This window comes from Fundulus heteroclitus, unplaced genomic scaffold (genome assembly GCF_011125445.2).
Source record: "Fundulus heteroclitus isolate FHET01 unplaced genomic scaffold, MU-UCD_Fhet_4.1 scaffold_166, whole genome shotgun sequence".
Classification (NCBI taxonomy): domain Eukaryota; kingdom Metazoa; phylum Chordata; class Actinopteri; order Cyprinodontiformes; family Fundulidae; genus Fundulus; species Fundulus heteroclitus.
This window is the reverse complement of record NW_023396578.1, coordinates 8,721-31,094: the sequence shown is the minus strand read 5'-3', so window position 1 is coordinate 31,094 and position 22,374 is coordinate 8,721. Positions and strand designations below refer to the sequence as shown.

The 22,374-nt window shown below is 40.1% G+C and overlaps 1 protein-coding gene across 1 annotated transcript; it reads left to right on the top strand.

The window, feature by feature from the left end:
- The first annotated feature begins 12,312 nt into the window (after positions 1 to 12,312).
- Positions 12,313 to 16,260, top strand: mycla (MYCL proto-oncogene, bHLH transcription factor a). The gene is made up of 3 exons (XM_021310473.2): positions 12,313 to 12,639; positions 13,083 to 13,650; positions 14,985 to 16,260. Exons 2-3 carry the CDS (start codon positions 13,143 to 13,145, stop codon positions 15,548 to 15,550), a joined length of 1,074 nt encoding a protein of 357 aa, XP_021166148.2. The 5' UTR covers positions 12,313 to 12,639; positions 13,083 to 13,142; the 3' UTR covers positions 15,551 to 16,260.
- The last annotated feature ends 6,114 nt before the right edge of the window (positions 16,261 to 22,374 follow it).

Sequence of the window (22,374 nt, the reverse complement as noted above, 5' to 3'; positions counted from 1 at the left end):
CAAATAGTTGGACAACTGCACCTATAATTACTGAACCCCTTCATGGCAAGCATCTTTAGTACTTAGTAGAGAACTATTTGCTTCATAACCTGCTGGAAATCATAACCTGCTGGAAACTGGGAATTCTTAGCCCACTTCTCATGGAAAAAGGATTCCAGTTCATTAGTATTTTTTCCAAATCAGCTACAGAGGTTCAATAGAATTCAAATCTGGCAGCTTCTGAAACCGAAACTTGGCTGTCTTTGAGATATGGGTCAACTGTCCTGTTTGAACAACTACCCAAACCTTAGCTTCCTTTCCTATGATTTTCCTTTACCTGAATCAATACATATTTTCCACCACAAACTCCTGTTTTGCAGTGCCAGGGGAAGTGATGTAGTCCCAGAGCATCACTGAGCAATAGCTATACTTTACTGTATACACTTCAGTCTTTCTCTTCCAGACATAACTTTGCCACCAAAAAAGTCCTGGAGGTCTGTTGCAGTCAGTAAAGCAGTCTGAAGTCATTTTACAGCATTTGTTACTTAGATAAAATCCTTGTAATATTAGTTTTTTTTTAAAGATATTTCTTAAATTGTTCATATGTATTGCTATTTTGAACTTAATTAACCACTATGAAACTAAACAACTGTCATAAAGTCACCCTATGCCAAGTCAATGATATGACAGACACATTCCTGACTACTGGTTGAGCCTTCACATAGAAAAGATTAGGCTATTTCAAGTTGCAAATTTAGCAAGAACCAACTCTTTCTATGTCTAGTTTGAAACAACAAAATCTGTGTAAAACATAAACTATTTATCTAACCGGACTGCACAAAACCTTTAAATTTTACTTGCACTGGTAACTGTAGCAGAGTACCTTGTTTGTATATTTGCATATTTCATGTGATTACACATCTTATTTCTTGACTAGAGATAGCCATTTGTACTGCATGCTTTTTGTTTGCACAGAAATGATTGACTAAGAAACAGAACTTATGGGACGTTTGTGAAAAGTTCAAAAGTAGAAACTAATTCAGGTATATTTTTATGAAGACATCCACCTGTTTTATTTCAACACAATCTATATATAGCTCATTAAACTGTGAAGTCTGAATTTTTATCAAAGTCAAAGGAAGAAAATTTTACTTTGTACTGATAACTGTCCCAGAGTTCCTTTTTTTTTTTTTTTTTGTATTTTGCATGTCTCCTTGTTTGGTGTTATTGCTTGTCATTTTTCTTCAATGCTTTTGTTTGCATGGAATCGAATGACAAGGAAAAAGATCTTATGGGAAGTTTGTGAAATGTTCTAAAGTAGCGTCGACTTCAGGTATACTTTTATAAAAGCATCTACCTATTACTATTAAAATTGCAGAGATGTCTATTGCAGTTTTATTTTATTCACAGGAACTAGTTTTATGGGTTACACAACAAAGACTGACCAAGATGTTTGACTCACACCTTCTCTATTGATTAATGTGGTAGTTTGTAAAAACCAAGGGCAAAGCACTAAAACATACAAAAGCATTATAAAAGCACCAAATATACAAACATGTCAGGTTGCACTATACAAAATTTTACACTTTAGGAATTAGAAACTCCATAAGAGCAGCACGTGCATTAGGTCTCTCTGTCTCTACAATAGCAGACGGGCCAGAATCACGCTGCTGCAAAAGAGGTTCCATTCCTCCATGAAGGCCTCTCTATTAATTTATCTAAAGTTAGGCAAAACATGCATCCCACAGCCAGCTATTCTGGCCCTGCTTATCTTGTTGTTTTACACAGGTTGCTTGGATATCAGCTTGCCATTGTGTATAAAAAGTTTGAGCAACCTGCTCTGCTGGGGCTACGCAGCATCACCAAGGAGATACTATCTAATTTCATGCTCACAGATTCCTGCCCTCCTTGTTTCCATAGGCTGCAGCAAACCTCTGTCAATTAGGTCCCACAAGCTAGACAGGCGTAGCCCCCAGGGGTAGCCCCCCTGGCATCATGCAGGCTGCCCACGGCTCTGAAAACCAAGTTAAACCAATCACAGTTGCTCCTCGGGTGTAACCAGCTCTCTAATTAGGTAGACAGCCCCACTTGGATCACAACACGACGGCTACCGTAGGAGGTACTGTGCATGCAGCAAAATTGTTCCTGGTGCGCCAGAAGGGTCACGCAAAAGCTAAAAGGAAAAGAGAAACTATAAAGAGAATGAAGGAACAAGAATGGTCACGGAAATGCTAAATGCAGAGGGTAAAGTAAAAAGAAAATGCAATTGCAAAAAGAATTTAAAAAATGCAAGGTGGAAAAGAAAATGAAAATGGAAAAACCAAAAACCTTTTTTAAATGTTTGATAAGGAAAGGTATTTATAATCAGATTTGTGATTTGTGGTTTTTAAATCCCCATTTAGAAATAGGATTTCCAAATACATTTCCAAATTGCAGTATCTAACAATAATTACGATGCACAATAGACCCCTTGCAACCTCTTTAATACAATTTAAAATGTGCAATTACAATACACTTTTCAATTGGATTTTTAATTGTATCGTTTAAATGTTACATTTGAAATGGTTGGATTTCTTTTTCAGGGACTCTTCTGGTCCTCCATACTTTAAACCGTGGGGCTTGCAATGGAAAACGGGCCATTATTGATGTCCAGAGCAATTACCAAAGCCAAACAAGTTTTGGTGAACCACACCCTACACACACAGTTCAAACCTCTCCTTGCAGGTAGGATATACGTCCTACCAAGATGTAAAACAAACACATGAGAGAGCTCCTAATTTAAGACCTCTATCAAATTGTTGTATTTTAACTCCAGTTTTAGATCTAGTTTATAACTTTTTTAAAGGCGTGTTTTAGATTGCTCTCTTTTTAACTTTATGAATTTGCATCTTATCTTCGTGTCTTGTCAACCGTCTGTGTAATTGCTTTTGTGATTGTGCTACTACTCATAGCAAGCAATTTGGGTTGGGAGGAGGGGGTCAGACAATCCATCTCTAGACTTCTCACTCTTTTGTTGTGGTAAACTTATGAATCTTTTTATAATGCTCTAGTTTACTTTGACATAGTTATGACCTAAAGCGAAACTAAGCGAACGTGCTTATTTGGGTGTAAGGAGCTGCATAGCCACATGCAGATACAATAGCCTCACACATCTTTATCCTGCAGATTTGCATGCAGGGAAGCCAGTGGAGCAATTATTCATTCCGTTATCAGAGATGTTTGGTTCTCATTGTGGCTTTTCCTATGGATTCAAAAACTTTTGTCATAAATTAGGACTGAAAATTTTTTAAATTGTATTTAGGGAAATGTTTTCTGTGAGACAATTTGGACTTTTCTTCAATAATAATAAAGCATTCTTAATTACTTTTAACTTTTTGTCAAAAAGTCAAATGTTATCACCTTTAAGATTACTTTAAAACTGGGAAAGACCGTGCTTTGAAGTACTCACCTCTTACAGGTTTCTAATAATAATAATAATAATAATAGTAATAAAATAAAATCATACGTAAATGTTACAGATCATCATATTTTGATGTCAGGCAACCTGAGTAAATACAAAGGACAGTTTTTAAAGGATGATTTTATCAATGAGGGGGGGGGGGGGGGGGGACAACCTACCAGTACTTATTCGAATGATATTTAAAGAAATGTGGGGGGAACTAGAAGATCTAATAACTTTAGTTAATGAACTAAGATGTATACATTCATAAAAGTTCGAGGCTTGACCAGAGGGATGAGAACGGGAACTAAAACTAATCTGTTCTGAACATTGACAACTAACTTGTCAGTTTTTATGTATTTCACATAAAAATTCTATGCAGGTTGGAGGCCTGCATGGAAAATCATGGTAAGTCATCTTAAATCCATCTTTTTGCCAGACTATTGCATATTTTTTAAAGTATCTAATTATTGGCACTTGTGACACCATCACCCCCATTAAACATTAAGTTCATATCTAAATGAGTCATAAAAGACGTTAATCGTGCTGTCATAGCTGTAAATCAGAGGTAAAGCAACGACCATCCAGGCAGGTTAAGTTGAAGGAGCTCAATCGTTTGGTGCGAAATAGTTGTCCAGTTTGGATTTGTTATGGAAAGTCAGGAACGGAGCCATTTTAAGCCTAAAAGTGCTACATTCAATCAGTTTGTCCTTTATTTTAACACATTAGAAGAGTAACTGCACCAGAACCCAGGCTGATTCTATGGCATCTGTAGGCTATTTCAACCCTCTTTGGTTCTGGGTGTTTGGTCATTGCAAACCTGATCTATCATCATGGCAACCTGCATTTGTCATGTTGTCATTTAGTAAGATGAGATCCTTGTCAAGACAACATCAACGGACAACTGAGGAATCCTTAAATGGTTTATTGAAACTAACAGGTAAGTAAATGTTGTTTTGGACCTTGGGAGAGGAATCCAGGAAGGCACTAAGGAACAGAGGTGTTAGCAGAAGAAATAGAGTTTGGGAACTGATGACAACGATGAAGATGAAACGCATTTGTACTGTTTGTGACACTCAAGGTCACCGTACAAAAAAGATAAAAACACAATGTCAGAAACAAAGTCGAAACACAGAATAAAAACCAATTAAAAATACAAATGCTGGGACAGGGAAATTGATATTAAAGAGAATAGGCAATCTTAAACAGATGAGTTTTGAGTTGTGATATGAAATGGAGAAGTGTTTCAAAGTAGGGGTGGTAGAGAGTTTCATAGGCGGGGGGCAGAGCGGCTGAATACTCAAAATATCTTAATGTGTGACAGTAAACATGCCAGTTTTGTCACATGTGCAGGAAATTAAAGGCTTTCAGTATGATGAGGGATGGAAACTGAGAGATGCACAGAAATATTTAGAATTATAGGAACTAACAATAATGTTGATTGTTTGAATGTGATTTAATTTTATTTTGTAGCATTTTTGGTTTACTGTCAGTCTGATGAATGAGTAGAATACCAGAGAGTTGTTGAATGCTATAAAACAGAAATAAGGTGTTTATATAAAAGTCATTAAAATGCACACAAAGTACAAATATAAGAACAAAATTTGAACAAACATTACATTTTTGCGTAAAGTAAAGTACTGGCGCCATCTTGTGGCCATAAATATAAAGGTCGGCATTTTGAAATTCAACTCACGATACACTACAATCAGTATTTTTTCAATGACATTTTGTGCTTATTTATTCATTTCATGATTTTTTTTTTAAAATCTTATATGGTTACTGTGCCCTGCAGAAGTATTCATACTTCTCCAAATTGTTCATATGTCCCCTTGTTGAAGAATTAATACTCCAATTACAGCTGAAAGTTTCTACAAGTTTTGCAGAGCTAGAGCCTGAATATTTTGCCAGTTGTTACCTAATAGCTCAAACTCAGTCATATTGGATGAAAAACATCAGTGAAGTAAATTTATTTTAAGTATAGAAGCAGGTTCTCGATTGGAAATCAGTATAGACTTTGATTTGGCTGCTCTTATGGCAGACCTAAGCCATTTAAAGCTCGGTCTGCACTTTTATTTTTTTGCTCCATAATATTTTCAAATCAGAGGATATTGTTTTATAACCTAACCCTGATTTAAATGTCTCCACAACTTTATTACTTAGTTTTCATGATGCTGTTTGTTCTTCGGTGTTCTCTAACAAACCTCTGGGGCCTTCAGAGAACATCTGGATTTATGCTGAGTTTAAATTACACGCAGGTGGATTGTACCGGTCAGGCGATTTCAGAAAGTAATCCCGTGCTATGGATTTTATTTCGAGGCATTACAGTAACAGCAGCTAGATAGATACACATGTTAGTTTTATCTGATTTTTATTTACATAATATTTAAACAGCTTAGTCCTTTTTCTTCAGCTGTTACCAATTATTCACTGTTTTGTGTTGCCCTATCACTTAAGATCCCAATAAAATACATTCTGGTCACGGTAGTACTTTTGCATGGGCCTCTACATTGTGATCAGACATAAAATAAAATGACAACTTTTACACTTGGATTATGGAAACCTCAAATCATCTACTAATTAAATATAAAAATGAGAATGTGTATATATTGAAATTCAAATTAAGTCCTTTAGTGTTTGAAACTTTGGGAGATTTAGCCAATAATATGTTGGCACTGTTTCCTATATTATTCAGGTATACATTTACCTGTGGCACAACTACATTTTTGCAGCATATTTTCAACTGAAACCCCATTCCTATATTTTAAAGGATTCCTCAACAGGGCAAAATATACAAGTTTCTGGATATTCTACACTTAATAACCACCAGGTGGCAGCATGAGTCAATCAATATCTGCTTCATTTCAGCAGCAGTTGAACCTAATCAAACACATATATTTTATTCTTCATAACAACTCTTGAATGCATCTTTTAGTCTACACAGTAGTAATGTTAAAAAAAAAACAAACCTTGTGACGCACATTTCACAGTGTAAGAATAAACTTCCAGCTGACTTCCTTCTACTTGTGGGCAAGATTTTAGCTTTTATCAGCAGCTATTTATAATCTGTTACTTTGGTCAGTTCACAGACTTTGACTGCCGTCTTACCACCTTTTACTGCCGCAACACTTTAGTGAGGAAATGACAGTCAGTAAAAGCCTGATGTAATGCACCGTGTTGACAGAGGTCTTCGGTATGTGAAAGCAGGTAAAACTGGAACCCTGTTAAGCTTTCGCAATACACTGCAGATGGAAGAGCACCAGAATGTGTGGCTTTTACATCCCGGGGGTGCAATAACATTTGTGTGACTTATTTTGTTGTCTTTCCTGTGTGGCTTTCTTCTTTCTGAATGACCGGTCCCGTTTTGGAGCCGGCTACAAATCGTATTTTCTCAGCTGGGTGGAGAGGGTCACAGGTCAGGGCCAGGGGATGTCATGGAGGTCGTGGGGAAAGTGGGTGCACCACTCTTGTGTTGCACATGTGGGCGATGCTTTAAAGAATCTCTGGAAAACCCTCCAAATTCCTGGACTGCGGTGGGCTTGATGTTCTCCAGGAGGCCGACTAGTTACAGATCACACTGTTACTCAGCCCAGCGGACACCAAGCCCCTTACCCCCCCCCCCCTTTTTTTTTTTTTTAGCATTGCCACACATATGCTGCTTTAACAAGAAAGAACAATAGAGGGTACTTGAAGTTAAGCAGGGAAGCGACTTGGGGGGATGCTTTTGTTAGTGTTAAGCAGCGTTTTCATTGCAGAGGAGAGGATCAGAAACTTTAAATGGACAGAAAAAATAAAAAGAAGCTGAAAGGAACATATTGCAGTCTTTTATTCTTCTGTCTGGGATAAATGAAATATTGCAAGTGTGCAAAATGTAGGGTTGGTTAACAGAGTTATTATGAGATGACAATTTAGGGATATAAATACTGGGATCATTTATCCGTGGGAGGAAAAACTCCACAATCAAATTAGCAGCACTTTAAAATAAGTATGCTTGTGTTTTTTTGTGTTTTTTTTTTTTTTTTAAAGCATAACTTTGTGAACTTCAGACTGATGGGATTTTCCAGTGTGTTATAATTCAGCTAGTCTTGGAAGACTTTACCAAAACAGCTTAGAAGATTTATGGCAACAAATCCAAACGACTGAAAAAGTTTTGATTTGTGTCATACTTGCGTCTGTGCACATTTAGTAATCATGTAAATGTCTCAAAATAAAATCTAAAGTAAAACAATCCAAACTATCATTTGAGATCAGAATCATGGTTTATTACAAGGTCAGTTTGTAAGACAGACTGGGAATTTTATGAGAAAGCGATTGGTGGCAAAAAGCAAGAGCAAGCATGCAAAACAGCAGACATATAACAGATGTTTTCAGTAGTGTATATTCAGACATACAGAGGTAATATTATAAATATATGTTCATAGAAAATAAAGATTACATGTAGCAGTATCTGAGTGCAGAGGGTTGGAAACATTCAATTATAAAATCAAAACTTTTTGTGGATTCTGCAAAAAAAGAAAACAAAATCAAGTTTCATTTTTATTTTCTGAAAACAAAATTGAGTTTATTTAGGTTTCAACCAACGGACAATAAAAACAACTAAAGATTTGCTTAAGCTTCTGAAAAAAAAGTGTCAAAGATTTAATTCCAAAAGAAATAATTTTATTTTGTATTCAGGAAAAAAATTATCTGATACGATACAAGGCAAGATATCAAGATTTTTTGTGTGGATATTTTCCATTATTTTGAAGATCACAAGTTTTCATTTCAAACCAACGTGTCTTTGATGTAATCACATGAACTGACAGACAAAATGCTGAAATTACATATCTTGCACATTTGTATATACATTTTTTCCAATCCTCAGTTGTTTATTTTTATCTTACTAACAAATATACACTGACAATTGGGTAACAAAGCATGGATTTCCGCTGCAAGATTTCATAAAATGCAAAGCTTTTAAAAAGATAAAAACAATCCTGCTTGTTCTGCTTTATGTAGATTTGGACTGATGAGATCCCAAGACGCACAATAATTAAATCGGTCACCAGGCATTGATAAACATGATGGACCAGGCAAACTGATTTGAAGGAGAAATTGGATCAAGAACCGGTGAATAAATAGGATAAAATACAAACAAAGTATGAATGGATGTTCTCTAAAGCTCTCTGATCAGTTACCTTAAGTGATTTCATCAGATGCACGTGTGCTTTGATGCTTGTTTTTTTTTTTTTGGGACGGCCGGTTGCATCTCCAGCAAAGTAGCACAAAAAAAGGAAGATTTGAACAATTGGAGGCCTATGCTGGACATTAAGACGCTCACTGACGATGACAGATGTCCATCACTAATCAGTGCCTCAGTTTGATCCAAGATGTTGCAGGCTTTGCTTTGGGCACATGAACGATTAATTAAATCAGAAGGAACCCACGCTAGCGGCGAAGTGGATCAATACATTAGCAGGAGGCAAAAGAGGCGGGGTGGCGGATGATCTTGACCCGCTGCTCTCCGATCGCCAGACGTTGGTAAACTTTAACCTCCTGCTCACCAGTCGGCACGGAGCGTTTAATTGAGCCAGACAATAAAAGGACAAATCAGCTCTCTGTTTAATCGCCGCTTGTTTCAACACGCTTAATTAGACGCTTCAGCTCACTGACAGGAGCCTGCGGTTTTCAGGCGTGGCCTTTTTGTTGCTTCCGCGAGGTTTTTGCTCTGCCCTGGAAAAAAGGGAATTTAAGAGCAAATAAAGTTGTGTTTGTTTAGGACATGAACTCGTTTGCAGCTGTTGAGGCATGCACTTTAAAGAAGATTACTCTCCTTACAAAAAAACTCACTGTTCCATTGTGCCCCTTGGTGTTTAAATGCGTGCCGTTTAAAAGCTGTCACTTTAAATGGCACTCAACAACGTGGGAACGCTTCACATTTTGGATTACGTATCTGTCAAGGCAGCGAGGAAATCTACAAAACACACCCCTGAACAGAACAAGGAAAAGAGCAAATGGAGAAACGTCATCGTCCGCACCCGAGGAACTCAGAAGGGTTTTCTCTGAACACAACATCGCGATGAGTTTGGTGGAACAAAGGCTGGTTTCATCCTTAATTCCCAAACTCAAACCAATCGGCGAGGAAAGTCCAGACCTCTATATTGGAGAAGCTGAACAAACCTCTCCACAGTTGCGGGGCTCAGCTCCTCAGTACAAGACTCCCACCTCAAGGATGAGGGACTCACTTTTAGGGAGCAAGATGTTCATATTTTGGACATAGAAGATAGATGGCTTGAGACAAGAGTGAAGGAAGCCATTTAGGTCAAACGAGAAAAAGCAGCTCTGAGGAGCAGAAGATTTCAGCTTTCAGAAACATCCAGTCCAAACCAGTTCACACCTTCTTCCATGAAACTGAGCGTCTTTCAGCGAGCCAGGCTAACAACGGCACTAACGACTCCATATTGTTACGGGAGGCAATTTGCATGAGCACTTAGGTATGATAAATGATCATCCCCAGGGTTTACGGGCTGTGGCCACCTTTTTCCAACTTCTCCCTTGCTAGCCTTGAGTGGAGAAAGCCTTTCAGATGAAAGGCGAAACATTTTCAACTGCAGGAACTGAAATCCAGTAGTTTTGCTTGGATTTGGAATACAAAGCCCCTGTAAGCGAGCCTGGATGCCTTGACTGCCTTGTCTCTACAAAGGTGTAAAAGGCTATTCAAATTTAAGTCAGATCCTTTGTAACACAAATTACAAACCAAATGTCTCCAAATTCACACATTTTCACACAGGCAGAGATTTTGAAGAAGAAGAAGAAAATCCTGGTTATAACCTCAATTTAAAATTGGTCTGCTCCAACGAACATTAATGAAAAGAAGTCCTTACGTAACCCAAATTGCAGATTAATTCTTAATTCTGCTAATTTTAACGAGATTAGGGGAAAGTAGGTTAATCTTTAAAGTAATCTTTGGTGTCGAGGCTGACACATGTCGTCCTTATCTCAGGGAATCGCAGTCTGAACAATGAAGACATCAATCTGGCCTGGATGTGCTCCCCTGACTCGAATGCTGACCCCAGCCGTCTTGCATGCATTGTGCTGTGATGTAATTATTCATTTTCAGAGCTGTGTCGGGTGTTTTGTGTTAATTAGGGTGTGAAAGTAGGCATCAAAAGCCCACTGAAGTAGCCACAGCTTTGGAGAGTCAAATATCTATATAAAAGGACATTGTTCTTGAAGTACGACAAATTATGGGTTTCTTGTGCAATTTGTAGCATTATACAGAATTCGGGTTCAAGCAGTTGAATATAATTTAAGCCTTTTTTTCTGAGAAAACAGATATGAAACTATTTTTACCAGATCTGGCCTGGTAAAGTGGTAAAGTGACCTTTGTGTCTACAATTTCTGTCCACTGGCTGCTTTTATTAGCTCTTGTTTCCTTCCCCTGTTCAAAGACACACAACTTTGAGGACAACCTGAACAGGATGTGGCAAACTTCTAGTCTTAAAACCTTTACTGACTGCAACGGTAAACATCATCAGGTAAAAGATGGATCAATAATATATATATATATATATATATATATATATATATATATATATATATATATATATATATATATTGCTAAGTCCAAATCTTGAAAAGTAGGAGTGTTCATTCTGCAGATTTAAATACATACACAGGCTCTCATTAGTTTGGCCAAAGATAACCTGATATATCCATCCATCCATCCATCCATCCATATATAAAGGATGGATGGATATAAAGGATATTTATTTTTGCAATAAGAAAGGTTGGTTAACACAAGTCTTATTCCAGACTTGAACGTCTTTGTTCAACAACAACATCAAGTTAATAATATGAGGCATTACTGATTAGGTTTGGTCAATAGGTGACGTGAACCCAGTGAATCTCTCTCATAGATCACAATAAATAACAACAATGATATAATAGCAAAATAATATTTTTGGTATAAACGTGGCAAAAGATAAAAAACACAAATCCATTGCTAGGTCAGAAGGATAACAGGTCCAGTAGGGAAACCTTGCTTGAACACAATAGACCAACACCAGCAGATCTTTGCCAGACCCACTGAAGCGCTGGCATCAGCCGTGGTTCAGACCTTCTGAATTTCCCACAGGCTTTTTTGACGGGTCTAACTTCATATTTCTCTCACGGCTGCAGGGAGGCTTGTAGCTTTTGCAGGCTTTTTCCTTCCACCTAACTTTCCATTAAATGCTTGCCAACGGGGCCTGTCCAGGGAGGACCCCGTCTCTTGCCCCGTGACCCTGCACAAATAAGCGGGTATAGAGAATTGATGGATGGAGGCTTGGCAACGCCGCTCTGTAAAAAAATCCCTCCTGTTTAGTAAAGCTGTTTAGCTTATGCTCCTTGTAGAGGGTGTCAGTGACTGTCTGGTACAACTGTCCAGTCAGAGGTCTTCCCTCTTGGTTATGTAGGGCATCGCTTGAGGTTCTTTTGTTATTAACCTTATGCAATATTAGAATTATTTGATCGAGGTGTATCAGCTGGAAACCATAATTGTAAGAAAATAATGACAAAAAATTAGTTATACCATGCTGTGCGTAATGAATCTGTGCAATTGACTATATGAACTTTAGTTTTCTAGCTGAATTGACTGAATAGATGATGCTTTCCGGTGAGATTCTCCTGCACTGAAATGCGCCTTTAAGTCTTAATATTACCATCGCAGCTTTGGAAATGGCCCGTTTTTGCAGCAGGGATAGATTTGCCTCATTTGATTGACCATTACGTCCTCAATTTGTCATTATAATCCCTAATAGGAGTGAAACAGTTATTGCGAATCTGTTATTGTGGCCACGACTGGTGCTGCATACCGGGGCGGGGTTCTGCGCGCCTCCCCCACGCCTCTGATGCAAATAAAGGGGCTTTACCCGGATCTACCGCAGCAGACATTGCTGCGGCTGCGGCTCCTCCCTGCGCTTTTATCGCCTTATAACAGGATCTCTCACTGGCGCGAAAAGCGCACTGTGGGGCTTTCTATTGTGAGGCGGGCGGGTCTACGGCGTTTGTTGTCTGATGTTTCCTCTCTCTCTTTGGGACTCAAGAGTCGCGTTTCTTTCATAGTAAACTGAACCAGATTCGCAAACAGCGTCTTCTCCTGCTGCTTTGCGATCGATGGTGTCAGCTTCTTGCGATTTCATCCGCCGACACGGGCGGCTTTTGATGTGCTGACCTGCGCGTCTGGAACCTGCAGAGATCCGGTGAGTACTTTTTTTTTTTTTTTTTTTTTTTTTTTTTTAATTCTCACATGTTTACTTTCTGGTGTGGAAATAAGAGCTCCTGTGCTGTGTTTTAAGCCAGCCGCTGCTCACCCTTCTTCCCCCGGTGTGCGCTACCGAACCAAGCTCTAAGTACATTTCAGGAAATGCTTCACTCTAACCTGAAATCTCTCCCATCCTCTATTCACTTAATTAACCACAACTCCTCTTTCAACATGAGCTAAGCCGCGGTGCGCGCGGGTGGGTGAGTGGGTGTGTGCGTCCATCAGCGCAAAGAGCACATCCGCATGATGGGATCAATTATTAATGTGGTGAAAGTCAGCTGTTCCCGGAATAATGTCCCATTAGGTGGATATTTGATCAGTTTGAGGGGGAGAAACTTTTAAATGCAACGTAATTAATCTATTTTTTACTCTCCGCTACAGGATCTACTTCCTCTCTGGGATTAAACGTGGATATTTTCTTTTTTTTTTATCAGCCTCAACATGGAATTTGATTGTTTCCAGTCGTATTTTTTCCACGACTTGGACACCGAGGAGGATTTCTACAAGTCCACTGCGCCCAGCGAGGATATCTGGAAAAAGTTCGAGCTGCTGCCCACCCCTCCCATGTCCCCCCACCGGACTCTGAGCGACGCGGCCCTGCACCTCTCCCCGGGGGACAAGCTCAGCTGGCTGTCCAAGGTGCTGGGGCAGGACGAGGACTGCGAGGGTCCGTTCACGCCCGACCCCGCGGAGCTTTTCGACAACCTCAGCGCCCACATCATCCAGGACTGCATGTGGAGTAGCTTCGGGAAAGTGTCCGGGGTGGCGGCGCAGAGCCCGGCGCCCCAGCAGATCTCGGTGCGGGCCACCAAGGCGCAGTGCGCCTCTGCGGGCGGTCTCCTCTCCGCCGCCACGGACTGCGTCGACCCCGCCGCCGTCCTCACCTTCCCCGCCAGCAGCTGCAGGAAGCCGGCGTCGTCTGGCTCGGAGTCTCGCTCCGATTCCTCTGGTAAGAACGGCCCCACCCCGTCCTGCCTCTGGGGTTATATTATTGCCCACCAACAATGGGTTATTTGGAAAAAGCTGGGCGACGCTGAAGCCGAGGGGTTATCCAGTTCAACCTCAAATATGACTTTGTGTTTTTTTCTTTCTTTCTTTCTTTGAGAAAAAGTGCCTCCTTCTTGCCCTGACCGGCTCATGCTTCCTTTTAAAAACCGCGCCCCTCTAGCCTTAGCAAACAGACCTCGTTTCTTTATCTTTGGCTCCAGTTTGAGGGGCGGATTTAACCTGTCTTCAGGATTTATTGCCATTATTCACATGGACGCCTCCAGGAAGTTTTTGGGGGTGGCCAGATTGGGGGGGGCTACCAATAATTATTCGATTAAAAAAAAACAACAACATAACATTATATATTGTCATGTTGGACCCGGGAATCTAGGTCTGACTATAAATCTCGTTGATCCTTATAAATTAATTTAACTGAAAGAGGTATTTGTAATATTATAACGCCTCGTTGTCTGTGTGCCAATCATTTTGGCACGCAGCCAACTCACACCTTTCACCTACATAAACTGCTTTCCTCTAGGTCCCTTTGGGTGGAGTTAAAATAACCTGAATAACCTGTACCCCCCCCCCCCCCCCCCCCCCCCCCCCACCACCACCACCTACAATTCCTGCATACCTATCTGTAAACAGACTGCTACATTCATTCCCTTGTCTCGGATGTCACGTGTAAAATAAATCAGTTGTATTTATTATTTTTCCACCCAGTTTCACTTTGAAATATAACTGATCCTGCTGGCAGATATTATTATTATTATTATTATTATTATTATTATTATTATTGGGTTTATATGACCACAGTTTCTTTCTCTAAACAGGTCAGACGTAACGGCAAGCTTCTTTGTTTTTGTTTTTGGCTCTTGTTTGTTAGCTGTTACATCATTGAATTAAGGCCTGGCATAGTTATTGTAGCTACTGTTTAGATGAAATACTTTACCGTTTTTACAAGAAAGACTAGGAAGAGGATGGTGGTGGCACAAATTTATTGGGGTGTCTCACCTCCTACCAACCCCCTTTGGTGCCGCCCCCTTCAGTTTCACCTCCTAAACACCATCCTGGGTGACATTTACCGGCTTAATGAATGCCCGCTACCTTTGACTCTCCTCGTTTAGATTATTGAGTAGCCGCTGATTGACGCCTCATTACTGCAAGTGTTACTTCCTCGTAGCTCGTTTCGTTACACTTTAACCCAACGTAGAAATCTGTTGCCTGGTACTGCGGTGTCATTGTTTTGAGCCTTCTGAATGGGGATTCATGGCTTATTTCCCTCTGTGATGACAGATGACGAGGAAGAAATCGACGTGGTCACCGTGGAGAGCAAGCAGAGCCGGGTGCGGCTGCTGAGCGGGAGGAAACCGGTCACTATCAGGGTCCGGTCGGACCCCTGCCCCAAAAGCTTTCACGTGTCCGTCCACCGGCAGCAGCACAACTATGCAGCCCGCTCGCCGGACAGCGACCCAGAGGAGGAGGACGAGGAGGAGGAGGACGACGACGACTATGAAGAGGAGCCTCTGAGCAAGCGCGCCTGCACGACGTCCCACCAGCTGCCGCCCTCCCCCTCGGACACCCCCCTGAACTCGGACGCGGAGGACACTGACCGGAGGCGAAACCACAACTTCCTGGAGAGGAAGAGGAGGAACGACCTCAGATCCCGCTTCACCGCCTTGCGGGATCAGATCCCCGGCCTGGAATCAGCCAAGGCCCCCAAGGTGGCCATCCTGACCCAGGCGACGGACTACCTGGATGAGCTGCATATAAAGGAGAGACGGCACCTGCAGGAGAAGAAGCGCCTCAGATCAAGGCAGCAGCAGCTGCTCCGCAGATTGTCTGAACTCAAACGCTCCTGAGACTCAATATCTGCCTCATCAACAGCAAATAACTTTTACCCTCAGAAAACAATTACTTGTCACTTTCAAAAAAAAAAAAGCTATTCTTTTATAATCGCAACTTTTCGTGTGTAAATAGCTGTGTATTATGTTCTGAAAGAAATCATATGGCTATGGGCTTCCTGTCGAATCCAATGCCACGCCCTCTAAACCCGTTATTGGGAGGAGCAGTTTGCTACGAAATGTTTTTTCTTTGCACAGTTTTAAACGATGGGTCATAATTGTTTTTTTTATTGCTATAGCAAATCTATTTGCAGGTATGCTGTGATGAGAAATCGTTTAGATTTAACAAATGTTTTAAAGCAGTCATGACGCGTAAAAAATAAATAAATCATGTTTTCATTTCATCATTGCACATTAAATATGTGTGAATGCCTTTGTGTTTGCAAGCGTGAATGAATAATGACTTGATGTACAAATCATTTTGTAAATAATAGCATATTTCTCCAGGTAAAGGAGACAAAGCCAGGGATTCTTACAAATTTGCTCCTCTGTGCCACAAGACATCTATTTTTTAATAAAGTTGGAAAATAACAAAAAAAAGTAAAAAAGTAGCACCGCTGTACTTTATATTCACACGTCACTTTGTGATATCCAGGCTTCTCTGATTGTTGTTTTTGTTTTTTTTAAAGCATGATAACCTCAAAGCTTCATTAAATTTTTATACCATATTTGCATACAAACATGTTGTCTTTTTGTTTTTGTTTCAAAAAAAGCAAACATTTGATTTATTTTGGTCTTGCTGTCAGATGACATTACAGCATTAGTGTCAGCTCCGCCTGAGCTTACACTGACGTGAAAGTTTATGTTGAATATTGAAAGCAGAAGTAGCAAATTGCTCCATATTATCATCCAACCCGAACAGCATCAGCCACACACTGATTTGGTATTACCTCTGCATCAAAGGAGGCAAGGGAAGTTTGTATAGTTCCAGCTGTCAATGGGCGAGAGGCAGGGTACACCCTGGACAGGTCGCCAGTCTATCGCAGGGCAATTAAGTTGAATAAAAGGTTTATTTAAAACCAATAACTAAAAGAAAGATTACATAAAAAGAATAAAACCTTGAACTGGAAACTAAACAAGTTAAAAAAGGTCATATTTCTGTTCTCATCGTGGACTCATAAATATAGACATATGTCTTAATAGCAATGCATCAAAAATGGCTATTTTGGTATTGCTGGGTTCTAAAGCTGCATTTGACACAGGTTTAGTATTTATAGGACCAAAGGCATGGGCAAATTTGTCATATGATACATAGATATAAACAAGTGTTTCATCTGAATAGATATGGTAAGATATGTTGTGATGCTTCACAATCTAAGGCAGAATCCAGATCGATCTAATGTAATACACAAAAAGGCTTTACTGACCCAATGGAATAAGAGTTAATATGCAGGGAACATAAACCAACAAATAAATAAACTAAATCTAAAGAAATTAGCTAATATGGAATGAAATGTCTGACACTAATGAACACAAAGGAATTACCATGGGAAGACCATATTAGACAAAAATTAACTTGGAAATGATGAAAACAAACATAAATGAAAGCCAAAACACAAACCCCAAATAATCATAACATATGGTACAAAACTAAGGCCAATGTTTAGGTGCAGGGCTATCAAGATTTACTCTGACTCTTTGACTGTGGTGGACTTCGGTCATGTAGCAAAATAAATTGTGTCATCAACATATGAATGGTAAAAGATACAGCGAAATCTGATTTAGGGAGATCGTTGACATTGAATAAAAGTGGTCCAAGAATGGAACCCTGAGGTACTCCACATGTGATCTTTGTTCCCTCAGATGTTTATAATTGCCCCATGAACAATAATAGCGCAAAAAGCAAATATACTGTATTTCCGTACCTGAAAATCCCCTGTGTGGAATGCAGCTTTTAAAATCCAGCAGTAACAAAACAAAAGTTTTTGATGCATCGCTGTCAAGACATATGTCTAATTTCTCTCCTTACTTTTACAATGATTACTATTAATATCCCTACAAGCATCGCTGTTAATATGTATATGATTTTGAACTTTTTCTTACATGGTCAAAAATCTCAAAAGCACTGGAGACAGTGTTGTTATTATTTATTATTATTTATTATCAAAAGTGAGTCATTCAAAAAAAAAAAAAAAGTCTTCACATGGAGGATACATATGATGATAATTGCCCTAAATTTTGCCATTACTGTACAGTCTGTTATTATGTTTTTTTCCCCTTGTGTGCTGAAAATTGTCTTCCACTTTGCTGCTGGTACCCCTGAATTTCCCCACAGAGGAGGCTAAATAGGTTGATGTGTGTCTATCCTCTAAAGGTGTATTTGTTTTGTGCACCAGCTGCTGCTCCCAAGGAGGTTGAGACTTTGTCCTTCAGACTTGTCCTTGAGGGGAGACTGCATGTGTGTAGTAGTGTTGTGGATCCTCCCCTCTGCAGTGGCTGCTGCATGTACTGGCCACCTGATGTGTGCAGGAAGTAGGTCACACTCACATAAATACAATCGGTATCTCTGGAGGAGTGCCCCTTGAATGAAGGGCTACTTGAATCCAGTGCAGGTATGCGCTCTGAGAGGAGGACAGCTTCAAATATCCACACAGACAGAATGAGCAAAATAAACTTTTGAACTTAAATTTGCTTTATGATGTAACTTCAACTCTTTACTGATCATTAAAATTAGTTTCTGCTGAGTCCTGTTTGTCACAGCAGGGAATGCGAACACAGGGAAAAGTCTGTGGCCACACCGGTTTGATCTGATTCGGTTAAAGTTGGCCAAGACTGCTTTACCAGGACCGAGACAGGATATAGCTGACCCATAACAAGGTCATTTCTCAAACAGCCTCCAGATGCCTGGAAGGGAGTCAGTGTATTAGGGAGAGAGCATTCCTGTTAGGTTGTGAACAGACGAGAAGGCGGAACCGCTTCCTCCCCAGTGTTGTTCAATCACCATGTCCGTGACCCAGATGGTTGTAAACAGGACAAAAGCAGATCAATGGATGAATAAACTGGAGGAAAATCGAGCAAACACACGGAGGACAAAATTATAGATGTATTTAGAAAATGTAAGTAAGCGCAGGATGACTGTTATCTGTGACATCAGTAGGTATGTCATGATAAAAAAAAACGTTTAACAGCCTGAAGTAGGGTGGCGATAACATTTAACAAACTGCTGATGGGAATGATTGTATAAAACTTAGGAATAGAAACAAGGTACAAATAAAATATTGTGTGTCTGTGTGCAGTGGTAGCTTTTGATGAGGGCCACAAGGGCTAGAAAAATCAAACAAAAAACTTATCTGCCAGGCCTGTGGAAGTTTTTACCCCTTTTTATCCTTTTTATTTATCTATTGCAGTCAATGGTGAGTTGTCACACCTCTGTGTTAATTAGGGATGCCGTGCTTGTTGCCGAGAATAAAACTAGCTTCTTGTTTTGTTTGGGAATGCACGTGCATTTTATTCCTCCCCAGAATCTCAAATAATTTGGGGGTATTTAGTTGGTCGTGGCACGGGAGGAGGAGGAGTTTGCGTTTCACACGAGAACTGCCATTGTGTGGCTATTTCCAGAAACAAAATGTTGTGAAATATTAGATATTTATTGCTGATATGTATGCATTTTTCAAACCACTTATTATTATTGGATGTGTCAGCATTAATTTCACAGATACTACAAAACTTCTCCTATACTATGCTGCTCATAAATTTAAAGTTCAGTGCCTACTGCTAGTTACAACTCCAGACTTTATCGTGTTGTATTTGAATTTTATGGACTCAATCAACACAGAGCAGCATCTGGTTGTGAAATGGAAAGCAAACAGAGTGTTGTTTTCAATATTTCTTTATGAATAAAACGGGAAATGTTTGTGAAGGATTTGTGTTCAGGCCCTTTTATTCTGATACACAGAAATAAAATACAGCGTGCAACCAACCTCCTTCAGAAGTTGCTTTGTTAGCAAATAGTAATTTAATCGCAGTATAAATGTGACTGTTTTGTGAAGGCCTCAGAAGTTTGGCAACATTAGAGAATGAACATTGTCATGAAGACCAAGGGACATTGAGAGGTCTGGAGGGAAATTGTGGAGGAGAGCAATGATCACCCAAAATGACCCTGCTAACTCTGGAGGAGCTGCATGGGACCCACAGCTCAGGTGGGATAATCTGTTGACAGGACAAATATTAGCTTTGCATTCTGTTTTCTGTGGAAGAATGCCAAGAAGAAGCCATAGCTGAAAGAAAGCCTTTGGCTTTTTTGCAGTTTGCCAAAAGCCATATAGGTGACAAATCAGACATGTCCAAGAACATGCTCCGGTCAGAAAAAACCTAAACTGAGCTGATTAAGATGTGGCCTGAAAACTAAAATTGCATATTACCTTGTACATACTTTCCCCTCGCAAATACAAGGTAGAGTCCGAGATATTTTATATTTTAGCAAAGACAGGAAAGTTTGTCAGCTTTGATGAGAAATGGATAGAGCTGACTACAGGGTCCGCTCAGTTCCTATGGGAAGACTTGAAAGTCACCTTTCATAAACACTCTCTCTCCAAGCCCAACCCCACAAGACTTTTAGCTGTAATTTCAGTGAAAACTGGTTCTACGTGGTATTGATTTAAATTTTCATTTGCAAATGTAATTGAAAACCATCCGATCTTTTCCTGCCACTTGGCAGTTACGCAGTACTTTGTGTTAGTCTATTACCCAACAAGATAAATGAAAGTTTGTGCTTTGAATAAATGTGACAAACTCAAAGCTTCAAAGATGTGATCTGTGAATTTGTGAATGTCGTATCTGTTAGCTGAAGTGGAATACCTTTGTAGGAAGACTTTTAGTCTGTCTTTCATTTGGAACCAAATCTTATAAATGCTTTTGCGTGTCTAGTGACAGTTTCTTTGTCTGTGAGACTCTTAGCAGAAAACCTTTGATGTTTTTCTTTGAGTTGCAGAATTCAGTAAAACTCTTACCCGAATGCCTATTTCAGGATGACTTCATACCTTTTAATTTCTGCTGCCTACACGATGACTTCACCAGTGATGAGCCTCTGCAGGCCTGAATGACTCAGCTCTGAGCTCCTGTCATTTGTTTAATCAACTTGGCTCAGCCATGTGGTTCAGGTAGTCCAGCCTGACAGAGGAGCCTGGCACGCCCTGAACACCAACCGTCTTGCAGCCTGCTTCCCTTTGTTCCTGCCGGGAATAGTTGTTGTTTTACCTGTTCGTGTTCACTTTCCCCCCCCAGGTAACTGTTTTGTTGCACAACTCTTCAGTCCCCTTATTTGAACTGGCATTTGAGCCCAGGAAGTTCTGTTGAAGGTATTACAAGACACAACAATAAGAGTAACTCAAATTTTACTAGTAGTATTAGTATCTCCATATGGCAGTCAACTCGTTAAGGGCCCATTCATGTATTTTGACCATAAAAAGAAAACTCAAAAATCCCTATATTCATCTTCAAATAAAACAATGTACGTCAAGCGTGGTAGTGTCTACTTAGTCCTTTTTGAGCTTGAAAAGAATTTTGCACCGGGCACGATCAGCAAGGATAAACATTGTTGTGCCATCTGCCTACAGTACAGCAGAGCTATCAGAAAGCAAGATGGCAACAATTGACACAGCTACTGTTAGCCAGTAAACCGAGCAGTAAAGTGACGGCTCGGCCAACCCAAACTACACGGTTAGTGTTACGTAGGTCGTTTTCACACCCGATATCCCGCAGAATCGGTTTGATGGGGGGACCACATTTCCCCTCTGTGGGGCTATAAAGGGAAATCTTTCTTTCTTCTTTCTCAAACTGCAAATTTTCAGCTGGTGTGGTTTGCTTTCATGCTGCACTTTGTCAAATGACCTAAACCTTTCGACCAACCTTCTTCAACCCCTCGCCTGTGGTCATATTGCACCAAGGAACACAGAAGGAAAGGAGTTGGTTCATAACTTTGTTTTCAGTGAAAAGGTAAAGAAAATGGAATAGCAACAGATTTTAGCCACGCGACTGCAATGCTGTCTTTTGCCAACTGTGCCAGACAAGCACAATTCAACAGTATCTCAGGCTGAGCGGAGGACAAGGCAGAGGACCACAGAGTTTGTTATGTTTTACACGAGGCGGGTGAGACGGCGCACGAGTAGGGGCTCATATAACTATATTGAACTGATTGCACACTTACACAGATGTAGAGCAAGGTATTTAGAACATATGAGTTACTTCACTAGTATTATTGCTCAGTTACAATTATATTTACCCAGATTGCCATGCGCTGTAGTCTGTTCCCTGCTTATAGAGCGCCCTCTGGTCTGCATGGTATTCCCATATGCATTCGAACTGCTCCACAGCTCGTTTCAACCGAGTCGAGACCTAGGTTTGAGATGAACCTGAGTTCGCTTTTTCGGTCCGCAGCAGAGTCCAATTGGGCATTCACACCTCCCTAAATGAACCAAACCTTCTGAGCAAACAAACCAGAGTCCGATTGAAGCAGAAAACAGGGCTGGTGTGAATGCACCCTTAACGTCTTTGTTTTTGCAGCTCTGCTGGGCATTGCTGACTCTCTCATTGCTTCTCCTCGTTTACTTATTGCGCACATGAGCAATATCGTACTTCCGGTCACGTGGTCTTGTTATGGTAAATATACAAAAAGTGACTAGTTTACTAAGAAACAGAGCAAAATGAACGTGCAAAATACAGAGATACAATATAATAAGCCAACAGGTCACAATAATTTAACCGGACAATCTTTGTATACAACCAGAATGAGCAGCTGTCATAAGTCATAGTACACGACTAGGCCCCTTTAACCACCTAGATCC

Bases quoted from the DNA above. Each gene is read 5' to 3' on its own strand.
- mycla (XM_021310473.2), top strand. From the start codon at position 13,143: ATGGAATTTGATTGTTTCCAGTCGTATTTTTTCCACGACTTGGACACC. The intron at 13,651-14,984 runs GTAAGAACGGCC...CTGTGATGACAG, and splicing joins GTCTCGCTCCGATTCCTCTG to ATGACGAGGAAGAAATCGAC.